This window comes from Alligator sinensis, unplaced genomic scaffold (assembly GCF_000455745.1).
Source record: "Alligator sinensis unplaced genomic scaffold, ASM45574v1 scaffold87_1, whole genome shotgun sequence".
Classification (NCBI taxonomy): Eukaryota; Metazoa; Chordata; order Crocodylia; family Alligatoridae; genus Alligator; species Alligator sinensis.
In genome coordinates, this window is record NW_005841929.1 from 507,812 (window position 1) to 535,055 (window position 27,244).

The following is a 27,244-nucleotide window of genomic DNA, read 5'->3' on the forward strand; positions in this document are numbered from 1 at the left end:
GTGTTGTGGACCAAATCAAGAATCCAAAGCCGCCCAACCCTGCACAGAAATACACGCCCAAGTTGCAGCAGAGTCTATCATTCCTGGATAGGTCTCATCAACCATCTTCGGATCCACAGAAAAGATAATCATGGAAGACAATCATCCTCAATTGTAAGGGATTGCCAAAGGAAAAGATAAAACCCAAAACAGGATCAGATCATGCTACTATTATAAAAGGAAACCTACCACGCATGTGGTCTTATATTGTTGTTGTTTAATCAGTGTATGCTTGTGTCTGTTTTATCAATATTTACCTTCTGGCTGAGAGGTAAGCGTCTCTTGTCTGGAAGGTTGCAGGCAACCTCTCTGCACTGGCCTGTGGCATGGATTTACAGATTCATGAAGAATGGGGATAGAGAACATTCCTGGATCCTGGTGGGCGACATCACTAGAGGTGGGACCAATCAGGTGATACAGGAATCAAAGGTATAAAATGGAAGGTTTCCTGGAACCTGGAAGGGTGTGGGAAGTGGGGTCCCACAGGGTTCGGTCCTTGGACCAATACTCTTTAATGTCTTCATCAGTGACTTGGACGAGGGAGTGAAATGTACTCTGTCCAAGTTTGCAGATGAGACAAAGCTATGGGGAGATGTGGACACGCCGGAGGGCAGGGAACAGCTGCAAGCAGATCTGGACAGGATGGACAAGTGGGCAGAAAACAACAGAATGCAGTTCAACAAGGAGAAATGCAAAGTGCTGCACCTAGGGAGGAAAAATGTCCAGCACACCTACAGCCTAGGGAATGACCTGCTGGGTGGCACGGAAGTGGAAAGGGATCTTGGAGTCCTAGTGGACTCCAAGATGAACATGAGTCGGCAGTGTGACGAAGCCATCAAAAAAGCCAGTGGCACTTTATCGTGCATCAGCAGATGCATGACGAATAGGTCCAAGGAGGTGATACTTCCCCTCTATCGGGCGCTGGTCAGACCGCAGTTGGAGTACTGCATGCAATTCTGGGCGCCGCACTTCAAGAGGGATGCGGATAACCTGGAGAGGGTTCAGAGAAGGGCCACTCGTATGGTTAAGGGCCTACAGACCAAGCCCTACGAGGAGAGACTAGAGAAACTGGATCTATTCAGCCTCCGCAAGAGAAGGTTGAGAGGCGACCTTGTGGCTGCCTACAAGTTCATCACGGGGGCACAGAAGGGAATTGGTGAGTATTTATTCACCAAGGCACCCCCGGAGGTTACAAGAAATAATGGCCACAAGCTAGCAGAGAGCAGATTTAGATTGGACATTAGGAAGAACTTCTTCACAGTTCGAGTGGCCAGGGTCTGGAACAGGCTCCCAAGGGAGGGGGGGCTCTCCCCCACTCTGGGGGTCTTCAAGAGGAGATTAGATGAGTATCTAGCTGGGGTCATCTAGACCCAGCACTCTTTTCTGCTTATGCAGGGGGTCGGACTCGATGATCTATTGAGGTCCCTTCCGACCCTAACATCTATGAATCTATGAAAATGCCCATCACCAAAAGAAAGCAGTCATTCCCGATACTAAAGATTTTCTTAAAGTTGTAGTCAAGTTAAAAAAGGCTGATGAAAATTTCCAGAAGACAGATTATTTTACTTTGTTTATTTCTGTCATAAATTCATTATCAATTGTGATTCCAAATAAACCACATAATAATTCACAGCATCTGGAATTTCTTTTCTTGCATATACCTGAAAGATCTTGCCACACACGAACCCAAGATGATGTCGCAGTTTATTTTAAGCCCTAGAAACTTAAACACCTAAATTTCACACAATAGTTGCAGCAGGTTTCAGATTAGGATATATTTAACTGGAGATGGCACTCTGTGTTTACACAGAGGCTTGAGAACCAAATTTACTGGGTTCTAGTCTGACATTTTTTTAGAGGAATTTGACAACTGATTTGTCTAAAATACAAGTCATATTGAGCCCCCTAACCTCAGATACAGTTATTTGGAACAAAACACTTAAGCCAAAGTTTACAGGAAAAAGATCCACAAACTGCCTCATTTGTGGGGTGCCAATCTGAGCTGCATCAGGCCTGATTTTCTGAGTTACTGAGAATTCAGTTCCTCCCCACTCCCAGGATTTCAGCTAGAGGTGCACCTTAGATACCGTGAATCTAGTTAAGTACTTGCTTAGTAAAGTACTAACAACTAACTAAATCCGCAGTTACTAGAGTTACTGTGCAGTAGCACTGGCGCATGTTTATTTTGTGACACTTACTGCACATTAGCCTAATAACACTGCACGGTACGCTATTAGCATAGTTTTTAACTGCCACGCTACTGCACAGTGTTATTAACCTAACGCACAGTAAACGTCTCATGTAGATGTACCCACAGTCTCTCAAACAGGGTATTCAAGGCACAAATCACCCTATTATTACTTTCAGGCATACTGGAGCTCTTCCTCTAGTACAGCAGTGAGTTTTTTCCGGCTTTTCCTAACCCATGCATAGTTACCTGTGCATAACTGACAAGTGCCTTTCTCCAAACTGAACACTCTCTAGGCCAAAGACAATATATCTCATGTTAAGATTATCAATAAAACTAAATCATTAACTTTGGAAAGTGAGAGAGGCTGCATACTCTGCAGTAATTATTTAGGTCTCTTAATAGTGTTGGAGTGATGCTGTAGCCATGATGATCTGGGAATTATGTGAGGCAGGGATTTTTGTGGATGATATCACCCACAAAAATCTTTGCCTCACTCATTGGGTCTATTTTACAAACCCATTTGTTCAGTCTCAGAATTTAAGTCACTTTCATGCAATTGGTTTAAAAGGCTCATCGATCAAGAGAATTCAAAACCATTCCTTCTTAAGAACAATGCTTGCAGGGAAGGGAGGACCACATACCTTCCTCTTCCACACACAACAGTGTAAAATGTTTCCTTTTTTCTCAGCAAGCTAATCCTAATGCACTTGCTCCACCTGTTGTCTAGTTGCATTTCTGCACCTCAGTCTGTCATGATGTACCCAGTCTATGCTCTGAACTGCAGCATCAACTCCACTAACACCAAATGCCCTGTTCTTAAGAGATGTTTGTGCATGTTGATCCTAGTCTAGCCACCCCTGTCATCATCCCCTTTCCTCTGCACAGATCCTGAAAGAGCACTCTAGGGGACTTAGGAAGGGTGGAGCGACTATGAGTTAAAACAGAAATATGGGCTTAGTCTCGACTACAATGCTGTGAGTGCCGCTGTAAAAGCTGCACGAGTCTGATAAGCATTAAGCAACCATCAAGCAAGAAAGCTGTTTTTGTTTAAGTTGTTTTACATTTCACACAGAGCCCCAACTCTGGAATTACATTAATGTCTCACGGATACAGAAGAAAGGCTTTAGTAACATTTGCTCTGCTAATTTACCTGAGGGAGGAGCAAGTTTTAATTAATATTCTTATTTTAACTTAAGCAAAAACAACTATTCTTTTTGGAGCTCCAACAGAAGCAGGAATCCCTACATTTCCTCGCTGCTGTTTGGTCTTTCTGAATGGATAGATTCACAACGTGGCAGTAATTATATCACAGTCACCACAGAACAGTTCAGGCTTATAGATTTGCTGTACTGGGGACTTCCTTAAAAATTGCAATGAAAGTGCATCTCCACTTTCCTTGTACTTACCTGACCTCACAAGAAGCAGAGATATGGAAATGGATAGCAATGAAATGGCTCAGGCTGAGTGATGCTGACAAGGATCTGGACAAAAGGGTGACAAGGGTGGGGGGAGCATACACATACTGTGCTACCACCATAAACAGTTTGGGGATCTCAAGACTGATTCCAGTGTAACAACCATAGTAGTGAGGGCTCCTTTACAACTGGGCAAGCTGCAGCTGCTTCTTTCCCAGACCTGAGGAAGGGTACCCTGTGCCCAAAAGCTTGTCTAAAGTATCTCTTCCAACTTTGCAGTTGCCCCAAATACAAGATATGACCCAAAAAGTCCTGGTCTCCTGCATATTTCCTGGAACATCATAGCTACATCACTCCAACACTCTTATAACAAAAGTCATTCTTTTCCAGCACAAAAGTTACCACACTGATCCATGATTTAGTAACCTCCAGGCTGGCTTACCACCCCATACTTGACTTTGGCTAGTTTTCAGCCATAACCAGAGGGTCCCCTCACACCACACCATCAGCATAAGTTAATTTTAAAGCTGACCCACCCAGCCCTATATATAAGGTTTCTATCTGGTGCATAGATAACATAACCAATGGATTACCTCAAAGCCCCCAACATACGGGCATGATTAGAGCATCACCAAGTTCTGCTAGAGTAGCCCACTGAGACCTCAGGCAACAAGTCATTTTCGGCAGCAGTGAGAAAGATGCTGTGATCCTTGAGCTATTTCTTTCATATCAGCTTGCAGCTGGTAGATGCTGGGGAACCTCGAAGCACTTCACACAAAGCCACCCATCTGCTACAAGGGAGACGGTACCTCTGGAGAGGTCTTATCTCAGAGCAACCTGACTTCCATGTTTGAGGGAGAAGCCTAATATCCCCTACCACAGAGCTTTTGGCTACTTCAAGGTGGCAGCTTCCCATTATCTCATGGGTTTTTTACACTCCATTCAAGATCCCTTTCCCAATAACAGCCTCAGATTTTGCTCAGAGATTCCTTAAGCAAAGGTATGGTCATGCTTGTCATTTTTAGAGTTGAGCAGCAGAAAGTGGAGAGAAGGTTGTGGTAAAAGCCAGCACAGAAGACAGACATTGGTCAGTGTTCATATCATCAGACCTTTTGGTGGCTTTCAGCAACAGCATGGCGCAATCTGAGGGCAGGCCTGGGAAGACAGCACAGTGCTGGTTCACAGTCAGCTTCCATCAAAACCCTAGGGTAGGTTGGCCAAAAATACAGCCTTCAGATCAGTTTCACCCATCCCATTGGATTCCTGGAGGGGCCAAGAAATTGGAGGCAGGGCCCGCTGCCAAATTCCAGGGTACAAAGTTCCATTAGGCACATGTCATGTGTGGAGGGCTGCTGTGCTAATTCCCACACTGCTACTGCTTGCTCCTCCACCATGCCTTAATCTGGCCCATGAGGAACCCCATGGTTTAGATCGAGCCCAGGAGGTCAATCAAGTTTGACACCTGTCCTAAGCGGTTAGAACCCTCCACTGCCAAATTTTTCCTCCCCTCCCCTGAATATGTACTGGAAATGCTAGAACTGCATTAAACAGTAATGATCTATTCAGGCTAGCTATCTTTGCTGAGAAGCAGGGTATATTAGCTCACTGTGCTAAAATGTCTGTTGCCACTGCATAGCTAGATCTTTATGCTGTACTACACTGTGCTGTGTGTGAAGCATGGGTTCTGCAGAACATGTCAATGGGCCTGGCCAAGAAGTTTCCCCACCTATCCTAGATGAGTGGGTTTTTCAAGGTGTCACTGTCTGCAGCACAACCTCTGTGCAATGTGATTTTCTGATCTAAACTTAAGCGGGATCTAACCAAGCCACTGGTGAGACATTCTTTGAGTCTAAGTAATACAGGAAATGGTGTCAACTGAGAGGCTCTTCTTTCCAAAGTCAGAATTTAGCAAAAGACCCACAACAGTACTTGGAGTCCCAGCAAGCCAGTATTTCATCTCCATTCTTTAACTCCCAAGGCAGCATGCATTTTGGCAGTGGTATGCAATACTACCAGAATATTCCTCCCAATAAATTAAGTGAAAAAACAAACAAATAAATAAATAAATAAATAGAAGAATTCATCATCTCCAAGCATTTTTGTACATTTCATAATCAAGCAATTTGGCTTTCCCAATTGCCTTCTGAATGGTCTATTCATCTTAGGCTACAGTATCTGGGGCCTTCTGTATAAAACTAGATGGCAAAAGCATAGTCCCTACTGGACTTCATGGGGTCCCTGCCGCTTTTTTTCTGAAAACAGAACTCCACAGGGGGGTTAGATATTTAGAGGAGGGAGAGGGATTGCTTTGTCCAATGAATCCACATGTCCTAGAACCTTCAAAATGATAAGACTTATGAAGTGACCAAAGGCCACAGTAGGTATGAGTTTGCTGCTGTTGGTTTTTGTTTTACTTCTAGAATACTGGGCCCACACAAGAATCTGCATGTGTCATTCTTACCCAAGCCATCCCCATAGTTTCAAGTTGATATGAATTTCCTACTACCAACTTCTTTATTATCAAAGTGAGGCAATGTCCTTGCACTTTAACAATAGCTATTTTTCAGTCCAGAATTGGCTGGATCAGGTGATGAAGGTGACATGTAGTAAGCGACAGCTTGATTCACACCCTTTTATTTTCCAAATAAATGGGATAAAATAGGACAAGTAGTAAAAAAAAAACCACACAAGAAAAGCAAAAGTAAAGTTCCATTTCAGGTGAGTTTATTGCATTAGGAACAACTTGCCAGGTCTACAATATTTACAAGTGTTTTCAACCAAATCACAAAACTATTATCCCATGGAATCACACACTTCAAATCCAAAAAAACCCCCCAACAAACCAGACTTAGGGTGCCAGCTTTATAGATACTGAATAATTTACGGAACTGAAGTCAAGGGGGAAAAAAAATACAATCTCCCAACCATGGGTTTTTATGACCACCAAGTCTGCCTCTCCCCTACCCCCTGTTGCAAGAGAACCTGCAGATCTAGTACTCTGTCCTTGCTGATGAAAGCTGGCTTCTGTCCTTTTGTGTATCAGGAACTTAGTTGTATTGAATACTAAGAGACCAATGTTACAAGCTGAATGTTACAAGCTCAGTAACTCATAGAATTGGGCCTCCAAGTCAATCCTACAGCTAACTAAAAGGCATCTGAAAGCCACTGGGATGAGGTCCAAGTCTCAGTCTGTTGCTGGCAAAGCTAAAGAGCACACAGTATAAACACTTGGTAAGGTTCAGTCATCAAATGGAGTCACAGCCAGAGCTATGGAAGTCCACCTTTCCAGCGTGCTCCTGTTGCCTCTAGACACGAGCACTGCAAGAACAATGTAGCATCTACATACCATGCTGCAGTTCCCGTTTCATTTTCTGCAGCTCTCTCTCAAACAAGTTCTGATCTGACCATTTCCTCCACCACCCCACCCCACCTACCTGGCTGCTAGAACTGATGCCAGCAGCTCCTGCATGTTAACTCAGCACTTTCCCTCCTACCCTTCTGCTCTCCCCCAAGGGTCAGGCATTCATAGAACAAGTGCTCCCCCCCAGGAGGACATGAGGCACTGGTATCTAGAGCATAAGAACTGCCATTTACTGGGTCAGACCAAAGATCCATCACAGTGGCAGAGTGGAGGCTGAAAGGGAGAGTGAACTGGGTAGGACTACAGCTATTTCCACTATTCCTCTCACGTGCAACCTACAGCATTTCAGCTCTAGCCCTCCTGTACATTATGCAAAAAGCATGGACAAGTCTGACCTTGGAGTGGGTTGGTTTATTTAGCAGAGCTCTGAGTATTACAGTTGAACTACAGCACTTCAAAATTCTTTTGTACTCCTGTGGTACTGTTTTATTGTAAACAGCTGTCGGCTGTATTCTGGCCTCAGTCGTGTCCATGCATCCCAATGCAGCCAGTAGGACATGTGTACGTACAGCCAAGGGTAGGGGGGTGACCCTATTTGCAAAACTATACTAATTATTCTCTACAAAATACTATATTTCTTGTAAGCTCTCTCTTTTCCCTCCCCTCATCCCTCATCATAAGCAGGCACCAAAGTACATCATGCAGATGCAAAACTCTTCTCTTGTTAGAGTTACAGGCAAAACCACTTTAGTGAACAAATTCATCAATGCCTGAGCCCACACCCCATTAGTCATCTTAGTGATGGGGCTCCTCCTCATAGCTCTGGCAAGCATATTTGACTAGACTGTCACAGTGAAGTCAGTGCGCTGGCTGCCAGCAACTTCTGAATCTAAAATGATCTTTTTACAACACCATAAATAATCCACACGTAATAGGCAATGTTACCTACAAGTGTCCACAGGTAGGTATGGGGAATGGGGACTGAACAAGGTCTTGAGAACGAGTTAAAGTGAGATTTGAAATTGTGCCTTCTGGGTTGGTGGTTGTTGGTTTTTTTGGTTTTTTTTTTTTGGGGGGGGGGGGGTTGCTTTTGATTTTTTTTTGTTTTGTTTTTTGTTTTCAAAAGAGAAACATTGGCTTAATACAAGTGTAACTTGCCCCCTACTGGCAAGTGCTATTAATAAAACCAAACAAACCAACAAACAACCCAGGTGTCCAAAAGACATTCATGCAAAGGAAGCTTCTCTTCAGGATGTCAGAGTCAACATGCTTTGCTGACACCAGCTATTGCTATACTACAAAAGACTCAAAGTGTATCAGAGCTGTGGTCGCCAAATGACTAGAGAAGCATGAAGCACTGACATGCTGCTCACATCTTCAGGAGACAGCCCATTTCCAAATACAAATAAAATCTCAGAAGAATTAGCAAGCTGCTCACTGCAAAAAAAGCAATATGTGAAGGGTTTGTTTTTTATTTCAATGAAAAAGACCAAACACTCAGGGAATTCAGACTCATTACCTCAAAAGTCACAGCCAGGCCACATTCTGCTTTTGCAAACTGTACAGGCAGTCTCCACTGAAGACTATGCTCAGGGGCAGACTTTGGACTGGTAAAGGTTTACTTACTGGGACAGATTCTGATTTAAAGCTACAACACTTGCACATGTGTCAACAAAGTAAAACTGAATAGTCACAACGTGGAATATACTGTCACTTCTGAATGTAAGAACCACCACCACAATGCTAAATACAAATGATGTAAAGCTGCTTTAAAAAAGCAAGAGAGACTGCCCAGTGGGGTTGAGAAATTCATAGGACAGAGGGAAATTACTTGAATATTCTTGCCTTTTTTGAGAGACCATAAAAGAAAACTGTAGATATTTCACTGAGCAACATTTCCTCCACATGGTAACCTGCTTGTCATCAAAATCTCTCTGCCTCTGTAAGAAGCAGATCTTGAGAATACCCTGGCAACTGTGCTTGTGGAAATGCTTGTAAAGACTTCATTGTAGAAGCCACTCTAGTCCAACTTGCTTTACCTGGGACTGTACATGGCAGGCTCAGTGAGAACAAGGAGATATTCACAGGTGTTGGATTAGACCTCAGTAGAATCAACAGGAGCATTTCTAGCAGTTTTAATGAATCAAGCTCAGCACACCTATTAAGTGTTTAAGCTCTCAAAAAATGCAAGGAGGGATGGAAAGCCAAGTTTAAAGTTCTGCCTAGGCTTTAAACCTCTTTGCGCTATGTGTATGGGCTAGCTTCTGCTGAGCTACAAAACTGAAGCCCTACTACGGATGCCCTGATACAACCCAACAGAATTTAGCTGTACAAGAAGGTTTTGGTAAAGACATGGTGTAGAGGAAGAAAGAGAACATCTCCATGGCAAATTAGCCTATGCCAATGTTTAGCAGATACAAGACACAGCTATGTCCACAAGAAAACCCCACCCAAAACAAACAAACAACTTTGACTTAAGTTCTCCTCCAGGACAATAGTTAGCCTTCAGCCCACAAGGCGATTCTTTGAGCCTGAAAATGAGCTGCTAAAAATAAAGCTGCATCAAACATAGCAGCATTACTGCAATAAGCTCAAGGAGAGGTGTGTGTATTACATGGATAGGCATCTTAAAAAGAGAGGACTTCCAGCAGACAGTTAATCAGGTGCTTTATTGCCAACACTTACTTTTTTGCAATTTGGGAGAGAATAACACTGGTGAAAGTCAGAGACTAACCCTATAGTGATCCCAGTGCCATGCAGTGCAAGCTACCCATATAAGGCTCTGCTAATACTCATTCCAAACCAGTAACACATCCTCCTACTCCTGCCTTGGGCCTCTCTCAAACTGAGTTTTGAGGCAAATTGTGTAACAATTATATGCTGTTCTAACTATCATCTAGATGAAATCATTAACTCTATTTTCTCCCACCTATAACTCTCCCTTCTCCTGTTGAGATCTCAACTCTCATCTTCAAAGGAGACTGGCTAATATCCTTATTTAATACTTAATAATAAGCCCCTCCACTTACACAGCACTTAAAATGAAGTAGTCTGTCAAGTGCAACTTAACACTAACAAAGCATTACTTGTTACCACACACACAGCTGAGGGTCAGCATCTGTAAACACTATTTATTTCTTCTCAGTAGGTATGACTTTCCCTTGATCTTCCACCTTTTTAATGGCAGCCTGGATAGCCTCTTGATCACCCAGGAACTGGTGAGGGCTAAGAGGATGCAGATTTTCATCCAGTTCAAGAAGGACTGGCACACCAGTAGGAAGGGTCACATTAGCTATGTGCTCATCAGAGATACCTGCCAAAGAACAAAGAGACACAGTTAAAACACAGGACAACACAACCACTTGCATTAAGATTTCCTTAAAGTATCTCTAAAGAAGTTGGACTAGGCCACTAGGCTCTCTACCAAGGCAAAATCTAGTTAGCAAAGTAGGGACGAAGCACTGTTGACTCCTTGATGACATTTCTGGCTCAACCCTGGCTCCAGGATATGCCAGTACAATATAGCATGTGCGCTGAGGCCTGTCAGCAGACAGCAGCTTTTAAGGAATTATCTGTCCAGCTGGATCACAGCATGGAGAGGGCAGCACAGGAGCTCACCATACTGGTGAACAAGTTAAGAGGCTGTGACTTGGATGACTACACAGTCCGGTGGGTGGCGAATTGGCTGAAGGGTCGCACCCAGAACGTCGTGGTGGATGGATCGGCTTCGACCTGGAAGGGTGTGGGTAGTGGGGTCCCGCAGGGTTCGGTCCTCGGACCGATACTCTTTAATGTCTTCATCAGCGACTTGGACAAGGGAGTGAAATGTACTCTGTCCAAGTATGCAGATGACACAAACCTATGGGGAGAAGTGGACACGCCGGAGGGCAGGGAACAGCTGCAAGCAGACCTGGACAGGTTGGACAAATGGGCAGAAAACAACAGAATGCAGTTCAACAAGGAGAAATGCAAAGTGCTGCACTTAGGGAGGAAAAATGTCCAGCACACCTACAGCCTAGGGAATGACCTGCTGGGTGGCACGAAAGTGGAAAGGGACCTTGGAGTCCTAGTGGACTCCAAGATGAACGTGAGTCGGCAGCGTGATGAAGCCATCAGAAAAGCCAATGGCACTTTATCGTGCATCAGCAGATGCATGACGAATAGGTCCAAGGAGGTGATACTTCCCCTCTATCGGGCGCTGGTCAGACCGCAGTTGGAGTACTGCGTGCAATTCTGGGCGCCGCAATTCAAGAGGGATGCGGATAACCTGGAGAGGGTCCAGAGAAGGGCCACTCGTATGGTTAAGGGCCTACAGACCAAGCCCTACGAGGAGAGACTAGAGAAACTGGACCTTTTCAGCCTCCGCAAGAGAAGGTTGAGAGGCGACCTTGTGGCTGCCTATAAGTTCATCACGGGGGCACAGAAGGGAATTGGTGAGTAGTTATTCACCAAGGCGCCCCCAGGGGGTACAAGAAATAATGGCCACAAGCTAGCAGAGAGCAGATTTAGATTGGACATTAGTTCCTGCCTATGCAGGGGGTTGGACTCGATGATCTATTGAGGTCCCTTCCGGCCCTAACATCTATGAATCTAGGAGCCAGCTATACACCCAGGGGGGATGCACCTCTTGAAAGCACTATGGAAGCAGCAAAGACATGCCACTCTGCCCAAGTAAATTCCCAGCAAAATTTATACAAGTAGTTTGTTTTCCCTTTGGCCTACACAAAGGGGAGTACATCAAGAAAGAGGATCTGCAAAGCACTCCCCACAAACTGCTGAAATCCTGGATAGCCGTCACTAGAGGTCGTTACTGGTGGTCGTAATAGACAGTTTACCTGAATGCTTCTCAAACACTTAAGAGTCTAACTTTCATTGACTTTCAAACAAACAAGGTCTATATACAGTCCCCTGACAAGCACAGGAGCACCACCAGTGGTGTAATTAGGGGTGACTGCAGCCCTGGGATGCTAACTTAGAGATGCCAGAATGGCAGCCTCCCAGGAAGTCTACACCCATGTTTCTCAGCCCGCTGGGTCATGACCGAAAAGTGGGTCACAAGAATATACGAAAGGGTTGTGAACGAACTTTAAAGGTGGATCAACAAACTTTAAAAATAGATTCTCCTTTAAAGGAGAAAAATGTGGGGAAACTGTGACTTTTCCCCTTGCAGGCTGGAACTCTGCCAGCCTGCAAGGGGCTGCTTGAGGTTCCCTGTGCACCCCACATACCACCCCCCTCCCCCAGGGCATAGGGGTGAAGGCAGTGGGTTAGAACTGGTCATCTATGTTTACAAATGGATCCTGGTCAAAAAAGGTTGAGAACCACTGGTCTACACCATGGCAGTGGCAGCAGCTGAGTGAAAGTACTTCCTGCAACTGCTGTAGCACCAGCAGCACCACCACCACACCGCAGCAACCAGGGAGTTTGAGCCCACATGGTATAAAAATCTGACAACCAACCCCACCCCCCCACCCCCCTCTCCAGAGCAAAGCAACCCTGTTCTGCACCCTCCACTTTCCCCAATCCTTCAGCAGAGTTTTGCCTAGGGTTTATGCTCCAAGTGCTGCAGAGAAACAAACTCCCATCTTCTTGCTCCTGTTCTGTGCTTGCTTAGGCCAGACAATGAGTATTAGAGGAGGCTAGGACAGACAGCAGAGCTCTACTCTCAGGATCTTTCTAATCACCCAGGAGGCTAACAGCTGTAAGGGTTTGTCTTTACTTAAATCAAACAAACATTTTTCTCCCAGAAAATAAGGTTGGTTTTGGGTTTTTTTTAAAGGGGGGAGGGGGCAGGGTAAACTGTTGATGGCTTACTAGATCCCTCCTAAGAACAGAATGTTTTTGAAACACTGGGCTTACAGAAGCAGGTTGCAACTGTAACGCTAGACAGCCTCAATCAATGCAATGCAATCAAGTTTCTAACTAAATTAACAGTAAAGTAGACAAAACAAAAAGCATCTTGTCAGCTGCTCACAAGAAAGAGGGCTCTCCCTGAATACAGGAGTGCAAGCTTAAGCGATTCTCACATCAGGCAGGGCGAGGAACAACATGTAATCACAAGCACAGATAATAGCAGAGCTGTGGCTGCACGGAGGTTGTCATCTACTGGCTACCTGCCTGAGTATTTCCTCAGGGTGCTAGGCTGGTTTTGCAGCCTGAGCTGAATCAGTGCTGCACTGGCGGCACAATTATCAGTACCTAAGCAGCTGCCTTTGGTCCATCATTTGTACACATCTTCCTTGAGGGGCAGTACTCAAGGCTCGACACAGAACTCCAGGTGAGGCCTCATCAGTGCTAAATACAGCAAAGGATCATCTGAGTGTCCATATTTTTTCAGTCTACACATCCCCTAAACCCCATTCATGAAAGTTACTTATGCTGGGATTTTCAAATGTGTGCGAAGGGAGTATGTGAAAAATAGGACTTGTTTGATAATCTTATACTGGATCAGCTATATAGCTGGGAGAAATGCAAGATGAGTATTTTGGGCTCAAAATGCATTCCAGCTTTCTTGGAAATCTTCCTTAAACCTTGATAAGAGCTTAAATCTCACTTTCAAATATGACATCAATCATTTAGGTGCTGCTGAGATTGTTACTAAAGTTGTTGTCTATTGCTGAATCTCAGCGGTGGCAGATGACAAAACAAAGAGCAGTGGTCTCAAGTTCTAACAAGAGAAATTTAGGTTAGATATTAGGAAGAATTTTCTCACTATGTGAGGTTTGACCTAGAAACCACTATACAAAGCCCAAGCAAAAGTCTCTGTTATGTAACTAATGCCCATCTGCAATGATAAGGAGGAGACAGTCTTAGATAAAGGAGGCTTGAAAACAAAAGCAGAATCAGAGGACTAGGGCAAAGAGCTAATTTAAATAGTAAAAATCACGCCCCTAGGTGGGGAGAAAGTATGCTAATGAAACATACATGTATGTAAATGAGATACATAGCTAAAACACAGGTATAGAGACATGCTCAGTAAAGAACTCCTTGTGTCACTCCTTTATAACCAATTAGCAAACAAGAATGCTTATGAAGGTCCAATACTCTTGTATAAAAGATGCTTAGAATTAAGAATCTGTGCGCTTGTTACGTGAAATTATTCCGCTTGCACCTTTTATTGCTAGCAATAAATCTTCTTTATACTTTCACCCCTGGTATCTTTATTGGCCTTTGCATACCGGGCACGATCCCAGACTTGAGCTGGGGCTCAACAACTAGAAGGGTAATGAACCACTGGAACAGGCTACCCAGAGTTGTGGTGGAATCTCCATCCTTAGAGGCTTTTAAGACCCAGATGACTCATGCCCCGCCAGAGTGGTTAATCATTATAGACAGTATGGTCTATTGTAAAACAGATATAAAATAGTCAAATAAAAGCTAAAGTTCACAAGCTCTAATAAGAAAACCCAAATCAGTTTCTGTCTGCACAGGGACCGTGTAAATTTGTGGTTTCAGTGTAAACTAAAGCTCTTGTGAATGCCACATGGATTTATTTGTGAATCTGGTTCTCACACCCAAATTAAGGATGGTGTGCAGCAGGAAAGTTGATGACATAAGCCCTTGCAAGGCACAAAACCCTTTATGCTATCCTATAGGAGAGAGTGAGGTTGCTCTGCAGAAAAGCATAAGAGTTCCTAGGCCTTTTCCACACAGAAGAAGAAATTATGTTGCAGCTCCTGCCAGCAGCTCCAGGAGCTGCCAGGGGAATCATGTTCAGGGTATATACTCAAGGTCAATGTGTTTTTAGCAAGTTTTATTCTTTAAGTTAAAGCTTTTAAGGCATATGCCAGGGTGTTTTGTTTTGTTTTGTATTTAACAGAAAATGATCTCAAATTTACAACAAAACTTAACCTCCAGGCTCTTTAAACACTATAAGCCAACTTCACTACAGATCCAAAGATATGAACCTAAACTACTACCAAGAAACCCACAAAATATTTGGCCCCACATTTAGGAAAGAACAAAGTTCCTGGAATAAGACAGTCATTTGTGAGGCTATCAGAGACTTTTTTAGAATCACCCAACACAGATCAAGTTATAAAGAAGCATTTACATAGTCAACAGGTCACTGTCCAAACAAATTTGGCCAGGGACCTGAATGAACACTTCTCCGCAAGAACATGGGAAAAATCTTAAATTCCTACAAATGCTTGGGTATGTTTTGCACCTTCCGCAAACAAAATTTAAAAAAAAAAAAAAATAATAAATTAAAAATTCTAGCAGTGTGGCAAGTGGTGCCCTGCTGGGGCTTTAATTGGGTAATAACTCAAAAAAAAGTCACATAGTAAACAAAACACCTCATACTGCATCAGCTAGGTTTTTCTGGATTTTTCATGTTCTGAAACATACCCTGTTTCTTTATATCAGGGGTCAGCAACCCCCGGCATGTGTGCCGAGCACAGCATGCAAGGCCATTTTGCTCAGCATGCCACCACCAGCCTGGGTTCTAGGCAGCTGCTGCCAGCCGCAAAGCCCGGGCTGCTCCCAGCAAGCTGCAAGCAGACTGGGCTCTGTGGTTGGCAGCAGCTACCCAGAGTGTGGGTCAGCTGCAGCCAGGAGGCTACAAGTATCTGCTCCGGGCTCTGGCATCAGCTCCATACCGGCAGGTGCACAAGCACCTCAGAGTAGACAGTGGGGGAGGGCCCTGAGGCAGTACAACCCCAGCCTCTCCCCCGCTGCTAGCACAGAGCTGATGACTGGGCTCCGGAGCCTGGCGCAGGTGTTTGTAGCCAGCCTAGGCTCTGGGCAGCTGCAGCAGGCTCCACAGCCCTGGCATCAGATCCATGCTGGCAGCAACTGCACATGCACCTCAGAGCAGACAGCGGGAGGGATGTGATGCCTCAGGCCCTATACCCACCATCTGCCCTGAGGCATGCATGCACCCACCAGTATGGAGCTGATGCCGGAGCCCGGAGCAGCTGTTTGCAGTCTCCAAGCTGCAGCCGGCCCAGGCTCTGGTAGCTGCTGCCAACCACAGAGCCCAGGCTGCTTGCAGCTGAGCCTGCCTGACTCCCACCTGCTCCAAGCCCAGCCCTGGCCCAGCCCTCCACCAGGATGAGGCTGGCACTGCAAGGATCACTGCATCTTTTGCAGACTTAGCTGTGCGGGGTGGGTGGATGGTTGGGTTGATGGGCAGGCTCTGAGCCGGGGCCTTGGCCAGCTGTGCTGCAGCCCCGGGGGCTGGCTCCCTAGGGAAGCACAGGGGCTCTGGCAGGACCAGGGCATTGTTAGCTTGGACTTTGTCCAGTGGCCCAGGAGCCGGGCTCCATGCACCCGCACAGCTGGTTGTGTGGGTTTGTCTGCCTCCTCTGTCTGGTTCTGTGTGCACACACGTGTCTGGTTCTGGATGTGTGCATGTGTCTGTTCTGGGTGCATTCTGGTTCTCTGTGTGCACATGTGTGTGTCTGGTTCTCTCTCTGCTCTCCTTTTTCTTTCTCTCTCCTCTTTCTTTTATTTGTCTCTTTTTTCTCTCTCATTGCAACATGCTCAACAAAAAAGGAATACACAACAAAGGCAACATTTATGATTATTAAACATACTAATATGCAGTGCATCCTGCCATGTCCCCCCCCATCCCCCCTGTTTTTCTGGCATGCCGGCACTCCGGCACCTTCCAAGGTAGACACTGTTTTTTTCAGCACTCCAGCCAAAAAACATGGCCTACCCCTGCTTTATATGATGCTCCCCCTGATAATTACAGGTTCATTACCTGACAGAGTTGGAGGTTAAAGGGACAGAAAGAACTTCTACAGAAACACTCAATTGTACTAAAAGAAACCAAACAGGTGTTTTTTGTTTTTTGTTGTTTTTTTTTTACAGGGGACTCACTACTCATGCCCAATAAATATCCTATTTGCTAACATGTCACTTTTTTGTTGCATATAAAACACAAGGAGAACACTTCAAGCCGATTCAGTAGGACACTGAACAGAAATCAGACCAGAAGATCTTGAACATATGCTACCATGACCATCTCAAGAGTCAGCTAAACCTGCTATCCAGTTACTTCTGATGTTGTAACAGAAGCCAAGTGACCTTTTATTTAAAACTTCTGCACCTGCACTGGCCAGTATTGCAATCCCATCAAAATTCACAGACTAAGAAGGATGAAGCCAGGACAATACCATATTTCCTTGAATATAAGAGAACCCTGAGTAAGATGACCTCCCTCCCCCAATAATGAAGTTCCATATATGAAAAAATTATAAATTTGTCATCATTTTCCAGGTATAGAATTGAATTATTGGAGGTTTGCCTTGCATGTCTCCCTCCCACTACTACAAGGGGGAAATAAACCAGGAGGGTCAAACTGCACCCTTGCCCCACCCCCCCAACTTTTCTCTCCTGCCTCCCCTTCCTCCCCCCTTACCATCAGACTCTGCCCTCAATGAGCATATATGCAAGTGAAGAACCCATTTGAAATCACTGACCTTGGAATTAAACATAACTATGAATTTTTATATAGTATCCATAAACTTAATTCATCCAGAATTGATACATGCTACATTTTGAAAATGCTGCAAGTTTTAACACAGGTATTCCATAAACACACTTCTAAGTAGCACTTACTTATATATAATACAAACTATGCATGATATTATTAGCCCAAAGCCAAAAGGCTCATGTATTGCCATACAATTCCTTGGGCTGGGCCCCACTAGTCAACAGCGTTGCAAGTTATATTGACCCCGCAGCTTGGCACTGCTCAGTATGAGTGTGCGCTTCAGATACCTGCCACAAAGGAGTCATGTGCTAATTAGCCCCCTCTTGTGATTGGAACTGGGTGTTCTTGGAATGAACCCTGGGATCCTTCAAAACTTACATGCAGGTGAGGAATAGGGCAGCCTGGCCTAGCTTCACCTCATGGAGGGCAAGGCCACACTAATCATATGCAACAGGCTGCGAAAGGGGGTGACAAAGAGATTCCAGGGGAATTGTTTGGGGTCACTTTTGGTGATGTTTGCCAGGCATTTAAGGCTAGTGAAGAATCAGGAATTATTAAAAGTGGGAAAGACAAAGGCGCAGTGCAGCTGTGGGAGTGCAGAGGAAGTTTAAATGTATTCAATATGGTGGCTCACCATGACTTTATAAAGAGTCAGCGTTAAGAAGGACTGAGCACAAGGGGCAGCAGCATCAAGCATCTTATTTAGATGGGCTGCACTAACCCATCTTTGTGGTAGGTTCCCATCTTCATGTTTGTCCAATATGGGCTATGTGTTTTATAGTCAAGTTCCACATTGGAGACATTTAATCAACTTCACAGTTGGCTTCTATTGCTGAGCACATGCTGCTTTTGGCAGCAGTTTTACAGTGGACAATGTATTTTATCAGGTTTCCTTGTATGCCAATGTAAGATGAGTGGCTTTTTTCCCCTCATGCTGATTGGGAGAGGCTCATCTTGTATTCCAGTTAATATGGTAGTTGGATTTTAGCCTTTTGAGGCACTACAGGAAGTAGCACTGGTAATTCAATAGATAACACTCTTCCCTCCAAGTCTATTTCATATTAGCCTCAGCATAGTGTCCCTGGAGGTTCCGTCTTCCAGAGCAAGTCCCAAAGCAAATATTCTTCCTACTTGTGGTCACAAGAGGTCCCAAAAGCATTCAAAAAGTGGGGAGGAAAAAGAAAGGGGTATCCACCCCAGAATCTTAGATAAATTTCAACTTGGATTATGGCACTCCTACCTACCAAAATTCCTCTTGCAGTTTCAAATGAACATCTCTATGTCCCATCATATGGTGTTCTTGTGTGGTATCAAATAGCTGCTACAGTCCACTACAACAGCAACTCCATACAAAATTGGTACAGCACTTTTAAATAAGTTACTCACACTTTTCATTCTAAGGTTTTATCAGGCATACTGTCCAAGCTTATTTATGCATATTATTGAATCTGATCTACTGCCAAACAAATGTGACCCCACAGTTATGTGCATTTTTACTTCAACAGTTTGTGTCAGTATTCTCCTGCAGTTAAGCTCATAATTTCACTCCCATAAAGATCAACCCTCACTGTACAAGCTAAAGACACACTTCTTGATCAGATGCCAGCCTCAGCTGTGCATTATTAAAGAGCTATGAAGGATTCAATCATTTGTCAGGAAAGCTGAGGATTCCCTCAACATGGGAACAAGACTCAGAGACCTTGTTGATGAAGCCAAAGCTGCTATTGGAACAGAAGTTCCACCAACCTTTCTTTGACAATCAGCTGACACAAATTACTGCCCCGAAATATTTAACAGCTAGAATGCAGAGTAGATTCACATCCTCTGGTACTTGATTTCTGGCCTTCTAAACTAAACTAAGTTTCAAAAGTCAGCTGACCTTCCCCCTTTCTCATCTGTTCCCAATAAGCAATTTGCATGTTTAAAAAAAAAACAACACCAAAAAAATGCCCAAAAAATCATGAGGCTACTGTACTAGGATATAAACAGATGTCATCAAATGTGTGACAAACAGCCTATCCACTTAATTGGGAAAAACACGTCTCCCCTTGTCCTGCATTGGGCCGTGGCCTGATGCTGCATGATGACAGATGACATGTTCCCCACTTACAGAGACATGCCTCAGACTCCTTGGGAGGCCTATGCAAGAGAGGAATGCTGGAGTTTCCCCACTTAGAGATGCCCTGAAGATTGCCCAAGCCATGTATCTATGAGAGAGGAAATCCGAACAGTGGATCCTGGGTCTTAAGGGGCCCGATTGTGCGTGGGAATTCCTGGGGCATGCAGGATTGGGCACGGGCGCTTCAAGCCCTGGGAGTGCCTGCGTGGGGAAGCTGGAGACCACAGGCAGCTCCAGGCTGACTGTGCTCTCCCACCATAAACCTAACAAACATCTGCAGCAATAAAGCAGCACAAATTGGTACCACTTATGTCACAGCCACAAATTTTGGGAATTTGTGGCATGACAAGGGGTATGGATATCCATTTGCTTGGCCCACACAGAAGAGAAAGCCCAGCAAAACTAAGGGAGGAATCTCATGCATTTAGCCATGGTTCACACAGAATATATATTCCTTTCCCTCACTGGAGCATTTTGGCACCATTAAGATAGCAGCTTCAACTCCAGATGACAGCAAAAAATCCAAATGTAAAAAAGGTGCCACTCTCCATGGGGGAAAGAAGAAAAAGGATGTGTAAGGAAGGGATGCATAATTCCCCTGAAAAAGGACCTCAACAAGATAACAGCTTGGGGTGGCAGTCTACTTCTGAGACTATTTTCATTGCAACAGCAGAACTATCTCCAGGAAGACGGGCTAGACCAACTGGCAATTTTGCAGTAGGGTGCTTACAGAAGGGTCTCAAAGTGCCAAGCGTCAGGAAAAAGTTACAGCTGGTTCCCTTTCAGAAGGATTTCAGACAATCTCTTTGTGCATCCCAATCCTGCAGTTGGGCAGTTCAGAAAATTCAGTGTTTGGCATCTCAGACTGTCACATTAAGCTATTAAACTGTAGCTTTATTCAAAAGATTCTTTGTTGACATCTACAGTAGTTAAACAGTTCTCAATGTCTCCACTGCATCTTAGCCACTCATTAAATTTCTATGTTTTCAGGTCCGTCTCCCCACCCCTAAAGTCAGATGACATACATATGTGGCTGCCGATATTGTTTTTATTTGCAGCACAGTAGTGCATAGCAGACTCCAGTCACAAATTATCACTACACAGTGTAAAAATGATTGGGGATAGGAGTGGAATGGATGGGGGGAGGAAGCAGGCGGTGGGGGCAGAAGTTGCAAGGTGAGGTCACAGCAGGAGACTTCAACAAGCAAGCACAGAACAACTACATGGGGTGGGGGCTTTCAAAAGGCACAAATGGGCCAACCCCTCCTGATGTAACCAGGGCAGCAAGATGTGCACATCTGTTGGGCCTGGGAAAGGTGTCCCACTAGCAGTTCTGAGGTCCTCTAACACCACTACTACATATCAAATCACCTCAACATGCTGCCAGGGGCATATACTCCACAGACTGATTAGCAAACCTCATCTATTCATGCCTGGCAAATTTTATTCCTATTTTCTATCCCCTCCCTCTACTTTTCATTACTGGTCGAGAATGGGCCCCATTTACCTTTGCCCCACTTCAAGCTGACTATATACAGGATTATACACACGTCCTTATTGAAGGGTTGTAGAAATAAGAGGTTCTGGACAAGACAGAATATTTTGGGGAAAAAAAAAAAATTATACCTGTCCATAGGAGTTCTCACTGTACAGGAGTTCCTTTCATCCTAAAATGCATGCAGAAGTAACATTCAAATGAAGGGGGCAGAGGGTAAAATAATAATTTTGCATGGAAATCATGACAGATCTTTCAGACATTTTAACACACCCTGATTATACCTATTCATAGAGCTGGGGAAAAAAAAAAAAAGACAAGACAAGACAATACCACACACAATCAAAGTCTTCTTAGCCCGAATGATCTCATAGGAGTTCTCACTGTACAGGAGTTCCTTTCATCCTAAAATGCATGCAGAAGTAACATTCAAATGAAGGGGGCAGAGGGTAAAATAATAATTTTGCATGGAAATCATGACAGATCTTTCAGACATTTTAACACACCCTGATTATACCTATTCATAGAGCTGGGGAAAAAAAAAAAAAGACAAGACAAGACAATACCACACACAATCAAAGTCTTCTTAGCCCGAATGATCTGCTGCTCCAGTGAACGTGTGTGTGTGGTTGGCAAGCTATCTTCAAATTAATTATAATAAGGGCAATATTTATATGAAATTAATTACTGGCCTTGTTTCAAAAACAGCTGTGTTTCAAAGAGATTTCCAAAGGAGTCAATTAAAGTTTCTCTCCAAACCAACTAGCTAAGTAGTTATTTTATCACAGTATGTTAGTCAGGTCTTACTGGCATTCTAAGCCTTCTGGTTTAAATCTAGATACATACGACTGATTTTTAACAACTAAGGCTACAGCTAATCAATATGGCAAGACACTCAGGAATGGGCACTTATTTTTGACGCCCTGCTTGGGTACTGTGAGCCTGATTTTTAGAAGTGCCAAGACACAACTCTAGCCGAAGCTGACTGGAACTGAAGGTTCACAACAACCATGAAAACAAACAAACAAACAAAAATATCAAGATACTCAAGCTGGTCACCCAAAAAGCCAGGGGCCAAAGTATCTGCCTATATAACCACTGATCTATCACTTTAAAATCAGGCAAAACTCCAGCTAGGAAGAATCTCCAAAATTTTCAGGCAAATCAGCACCTTGGAGGATAAGGTCTCCACCAGACCTATGATTTACTGCAGTTTGCCTAAAAACACATTTCAGTTTTAGATCTGGAAGCCTCACATCATCAACCTCATCTGCATGGTTCCAGTGACAAAGAAGCCAGAACATACCTGAACAGAACAGCAGAGAATTACATGTTCAGGGCAACAGAAGGCAGGAAAGAAGCTGTCAGCTGGCATAACAGCTATGGAACTGGGCACTGTACCAATATTTCAGTGTATGGAATCCACTAAAGGGAGGCAATATACCATGGTACACACAGGAGATGCAACTCCATGGGCATATCTACATATGCACTTTACTGCACAGTAGACTAATTTACTGTACAGTAAAGCATCACCGCCTACACGTGCGCAGCAACTGGACTGATGTAGACTAATTTACAGCAATGTCAGATAGTCCCATCAGATACAGGGACTATCCAACAGCAGAGTAAATTACTGTGCTTAAATACACATGTAGATAGTGACATCGGAAAAAGTTTACTCTGGCTCAAATTGCACCGGAGCTTATTCAACCACACTAATTGCACGTGTAGATGTGTCCTATATTTCATCCAGTTACTTCACCCCTTAAGGACTATGTACAGCTATTATAAACTTAGACCAGTCCCTAAAGTACTCTAACTTGTGTTGGGAATTGGGCATCTGTAGCTTCAAAAATCAAGGTGCTGTAAACAGCTGTCACAGCCCTGAGAGCTGCAGCAAGTAATTCTTGGAGGTAGCCAAACCATACAAGCTTTAAAATGGGTGTCAAACCAATTACAAATGTTACCTATTCCAAGTGTGGTTAAACCTGTATTTAATGTGGTTAAAATAATGCAGGAATTGTAGTTGGCTTGCAATGCGTCACCCCTGAAAGAGAGGCTTGTCTGGCATATGGCTGTTTTCCTGGAACAGGTTCAACCCAGTTGTAAGGAGACAGGGTGCTGTGCCATATGGGCAAAGCACACTATCTTTATTAATGCAACTGATTTCCCTTCAGTGTAGTGTGTCATCCCCGAAGATGCTGCTCTAAGTGTTCGGCATGCATTTCCTCCATGAACTTTATCCCTGCCGAAGCAACAGCTGCCCAGATTGTCCCAGAATGCCCCAGTATGAGTAGTGTTCAATAGATGCACATTTGTTCTTTGATTCAAGATAGCTACTTTGTAACACTTCATAGAATGAGCCAGGGTGATCACATCTCTAACAGAACACAACATCACAGTTAAAAATGGTGCTATAGGCAAAAGCTAAATTAGTAATTGAAAAACTGGAAGACATGTTATATTAAATTGAGGAAGACAAACTTGGAGCCAAGGCTGTAAAAATAAGATCTGTCCCAAAACTGGCAACAGCCTAAGGAATATTATTAACTCACCCTTTTTCAGACCCCGAAGGAATCAGTAAAACTATACAGGATTCAGAATGTATCTGTTCAGTGCCATGCACTCTCTAGACAGGAAAGGAGATAATGTGCCTATGTAGATTTGCTGGGCTTAACAAACTTCTGTCTGACACAGCATGTGAGCACTGCAGTGGCTTTTTAATCGTGACTTAATTAAGAGACAAATCTTATTTGTTGCCATGGTGTGTAACTTCCTTTGCATTCCTACCACACACTTCAAAAGCCAAGCATTTGACTTAAACTGGGATAAAAATAGCAAGGTATAATATCTAGGTATTTCAACAACCACACCATAGTTGGCAACAGCCACATGGCTAAATTCTGACCCCAAGTACATTGGTATCTATCCAGAATAACCCAATTCATCCAAATATATACCAATACAGAAGAGATCCAAAGCTGAGATTAAAGAGACAACTTCCATGCCACCATTCTTCCTAATGTCCTATTTTTGCTCCTGGAGATCAAGCTAAAAAACACACTGCTCTTATATAATGCAAATATTAAAAGCTACTACTTTCATAGTTAGTGAAGGATGCATAGGGCAAAAATAAGGTTGACGTCTAGTAAAAAAGTTACATTGTTAACAAAGTTGGCTCAGGGCTCATGGGCTGATACAACTCAAGAACAAATTATTTTTACTTACTGAAGCACACTTGAGAGGGACAACAAGATCCTTACCTTCCAAATGCTTGAGCAGGGCCCTAGCACTGTTCCCATGAGCAGATATGAGGATCGTTTTGCCACTTTTCAGTTCCGGCACTATCTTTTCATTCCAGTAGGGAAGGAGTCTAAGAAGCACCTCTTTCAAGCTTTCAGCCCTTGGAAGCTGGTCCTCTGGAACATCACAGGACTTATACCGGCGATCATTATAAATCTCATTGTAGTAAGGATGAGATTCCGTTATGGGAGGTGGAGCAACATCATAGCTTCTTCTCCAGATCTTCACTTGCTCTTCCCCATGGTTCAAAGCCATCTCTGCTCTGTTGAGACCTATCAGTGCACCATAGTGGCGTTCATTCAGCCGCCATGATTTCTGAACAGGGACCCATTCCTGCCCCATTTCTTCTAGCACCAGACAAGCAGTCTGAATAGAACGAGTTAGGATGGATGTAAACACAAGGTCAAACTCAAAACCCAGGGATTTGAGATGTTTCCCACAGTTCTGAGCTTCCTTTATCCCATCACTGCTCAGCTTCTGATCCACCCAGCTGCAAAAGCGGTTCTCCTTGTTCCAGGCTCCCTCCCCATGTCTTAACAGCACAAGTTTGTACTTTGTCATTTTGACCACTGCACAGCTTGCGACTGGTCTGGCATTTAATGATGACACATCTAGACAGAGATGAGACATACAATGAGCACATCAAATCAGTCCATTATGCAATGTTACAATGGGAAACTTAGCATTAGACATCTGCTGGTGTAACCATCTGCTACAATTTATTTTGGGCCCTTTGAGTGTTGTGGCCTCTGAAATAAGTTCTTTATGACTTTAGTACCACCTCATCCTCAGCTTTGAGCTCCTTCTACAATATTTAATAAAAATATAACCACCCTCCTACTTTTAGAGCATACTTTTTCTACACAACCTGTAACTGTCAGGCTAACCAGGTCATAGTAACATAGTGCTTAGGGTCGGAAGGGACCTAAACAGATCATCAGGTCTGACCCCCACATGCTGTTATATGCTTATTAAAGCTTCAGAAATACAAACCATCCTACTCTGCTGTGCTGCTTCAAACCCTTAAACAATGCAGCCCTGGTCTACATATCTGATTTTGCTTAATCACATGTGCCCCAAGACACCTCTTTATTGCCACTTATGCCAATATCCATGTCCTGTTCTCCACCGCGGCCCCTAGGGAGCCCTTCACGCTCCCTTGTCCATAGTTACCTGTACACATGATGCCGTCCCCATCCCTTTCCCCACAAACCCCCTCTGCATTTCAGTTCAGCATTAATGCTAAGAGAAGCCCAAGCTACAAGTTGACAATATAAAACATTTTATTTTCTAAAAATGCCACAGGAGACCCTTGGGTTTATTACTTCCTCTCCTTGATTTTCAACTATGTCTCACTTTCTGTGGGTCCATAGATTGGACTGCAATACCTTCAGAATAGGGATCATAGTTCCGTGTAGAGCAGAAAGCATATTTTCTGCCCTTAAACTAATCAAGACATTTTCAAGTTTTTTCTCTGTCCATCTGTTGCCTAATCTAGAGGTTCCCAACCTCCAGGCCGCAGCCCAGTACCGGGCCACGAAGAATTGGCTGCCAGGCCACAGGAGGGTTGGTTGCCGGACCAGAACTCTGAAAGTGATCGGCATACTGTGGACCGGCAGCCAATCCTTTTTTATACTCAGCCAGTCACTTCTGGCCTGCAGTATGCTGGTCCGCAATTTGCTGGTCTGTGGTTTGCCAGTCCATGGTCTGAAAAGGTTGTGGCCTAATTCACAGAAGACTCATCTTCAGGGAAATTTGGACTAGGCTAAGAGACTACTATTTTCTAAAGCATCCATATATTTTGGGATGTCCAATCTGATACCCCATTTTCAAAGACGCTGACACCTGTCACTTCCATTAGCACCAATTAGAATTTTGGGTGCTTAGCCTCTGAGCACCTTGCACTGGGAAACCAAAATAAAGTCTTCTAGCCATTTCTGACCTTACAGAAAGTTCATTCAGCCCTGCTAGGATCCAGATTTATGACTACAAATTGCAAGGCAGGCATTTACTATGCTAAGTCATCTCCTCTGAGATCTCAATGTTTTTAGAAAAGGAAGTCCTACAACTCACTTTAGGCTCTAAAGACAGAAAGTACTTTGTTTTCAAAGGTTTCTGCTGACTGGTACTAGGTTCTCTCCACAGCAAAATATCATGCAAGTTTCATCATAATATCATAAGCAGACCTAGTTTATACAGATCCTTCAGACATACAATCCATTGTACCTGAACAATGAATTAATTGACTGATTTGCAGGACCAAAGTCAGGCTTGATATAAACAAGAGGGCAATGAGAGTTGCACCTACTTTTACCAGGTTTAAAGTGGGCACTATGGGCCTCAACATGAGCCAACCAAAGACCCACTGAGAGCTAAACGCATCCCTGGTATAGCTATGGACCTCAGGACAATTATATTCCAAATGAACTTGGACCAATATTCCCAAAATATTTGAAAACCGAAGGGCAGTGATGCAATTCCTAGAAACCAGCTCAACCACTGCAATATTTAGCTAGAAACTTTCAGAGAAATGTGTGGAAATTATACTTACCTTAACTACTGTAAATGGATTCAACCTGCACAAACCCCAGGCACAGAGACTGGAGTGGCTGTGAAGAGTGTAGCAGCCTCTGTATATACAGCTACCTGCAAGAAGAGAGAAAGTGAGCATGGGTTTTAGTATAAGAAGAAACCATGCTGATGGATTGATGGACAGCCCTGCTATCACCTGTTCTCAGATCTTTAAGAAAAAATGACCACCCCTGCATAGGCAGCAAAAGCCAGACTGCCTCATCCCAGTAAGATGTATAGCTATACATCCTGCATTCCAGAAGAAAAAAAAGCCTTGCTTCCCCAATGATCACAACTCTTTCC

General features: G+C 43.9%; 1 protein-coding gene across 1 annotated transcript; it reads right to left on the minus strand.

The window, feature by feature from the left end:
* Nucleotides 1-8,058: 8,058 nt before the first annotated feature.
* On the minus strand, nucleotides 8,059-27,016 carry BPGM (bisphosphoglycerate mutase). The gene is made up of 3 exons (XM_014517876.2): nucleotides 26,922-27,016; nucleotides 24,331-24,981; nucleotides 8,059-10,319 (listed from the first exon to the last, which is right to left on the minus strand). The coding sequence occupies exons 2-3, from the start codon at nucleotides 24,929-24,931 to the stop codon at nucleotides 10,138-10,140; spliced, it is 783 nt and encodes a 260-aa protein (XP_014373362.1). The 5' UTR covers nucleotides 24,932-24,981; nucleotides 26,922-27,016; the 3' UTR covers nucleotides 8,059-10,137.
* Between the last annotated feature and the right edge of the window lie 228 nt (nucleotides 27,017-27,244).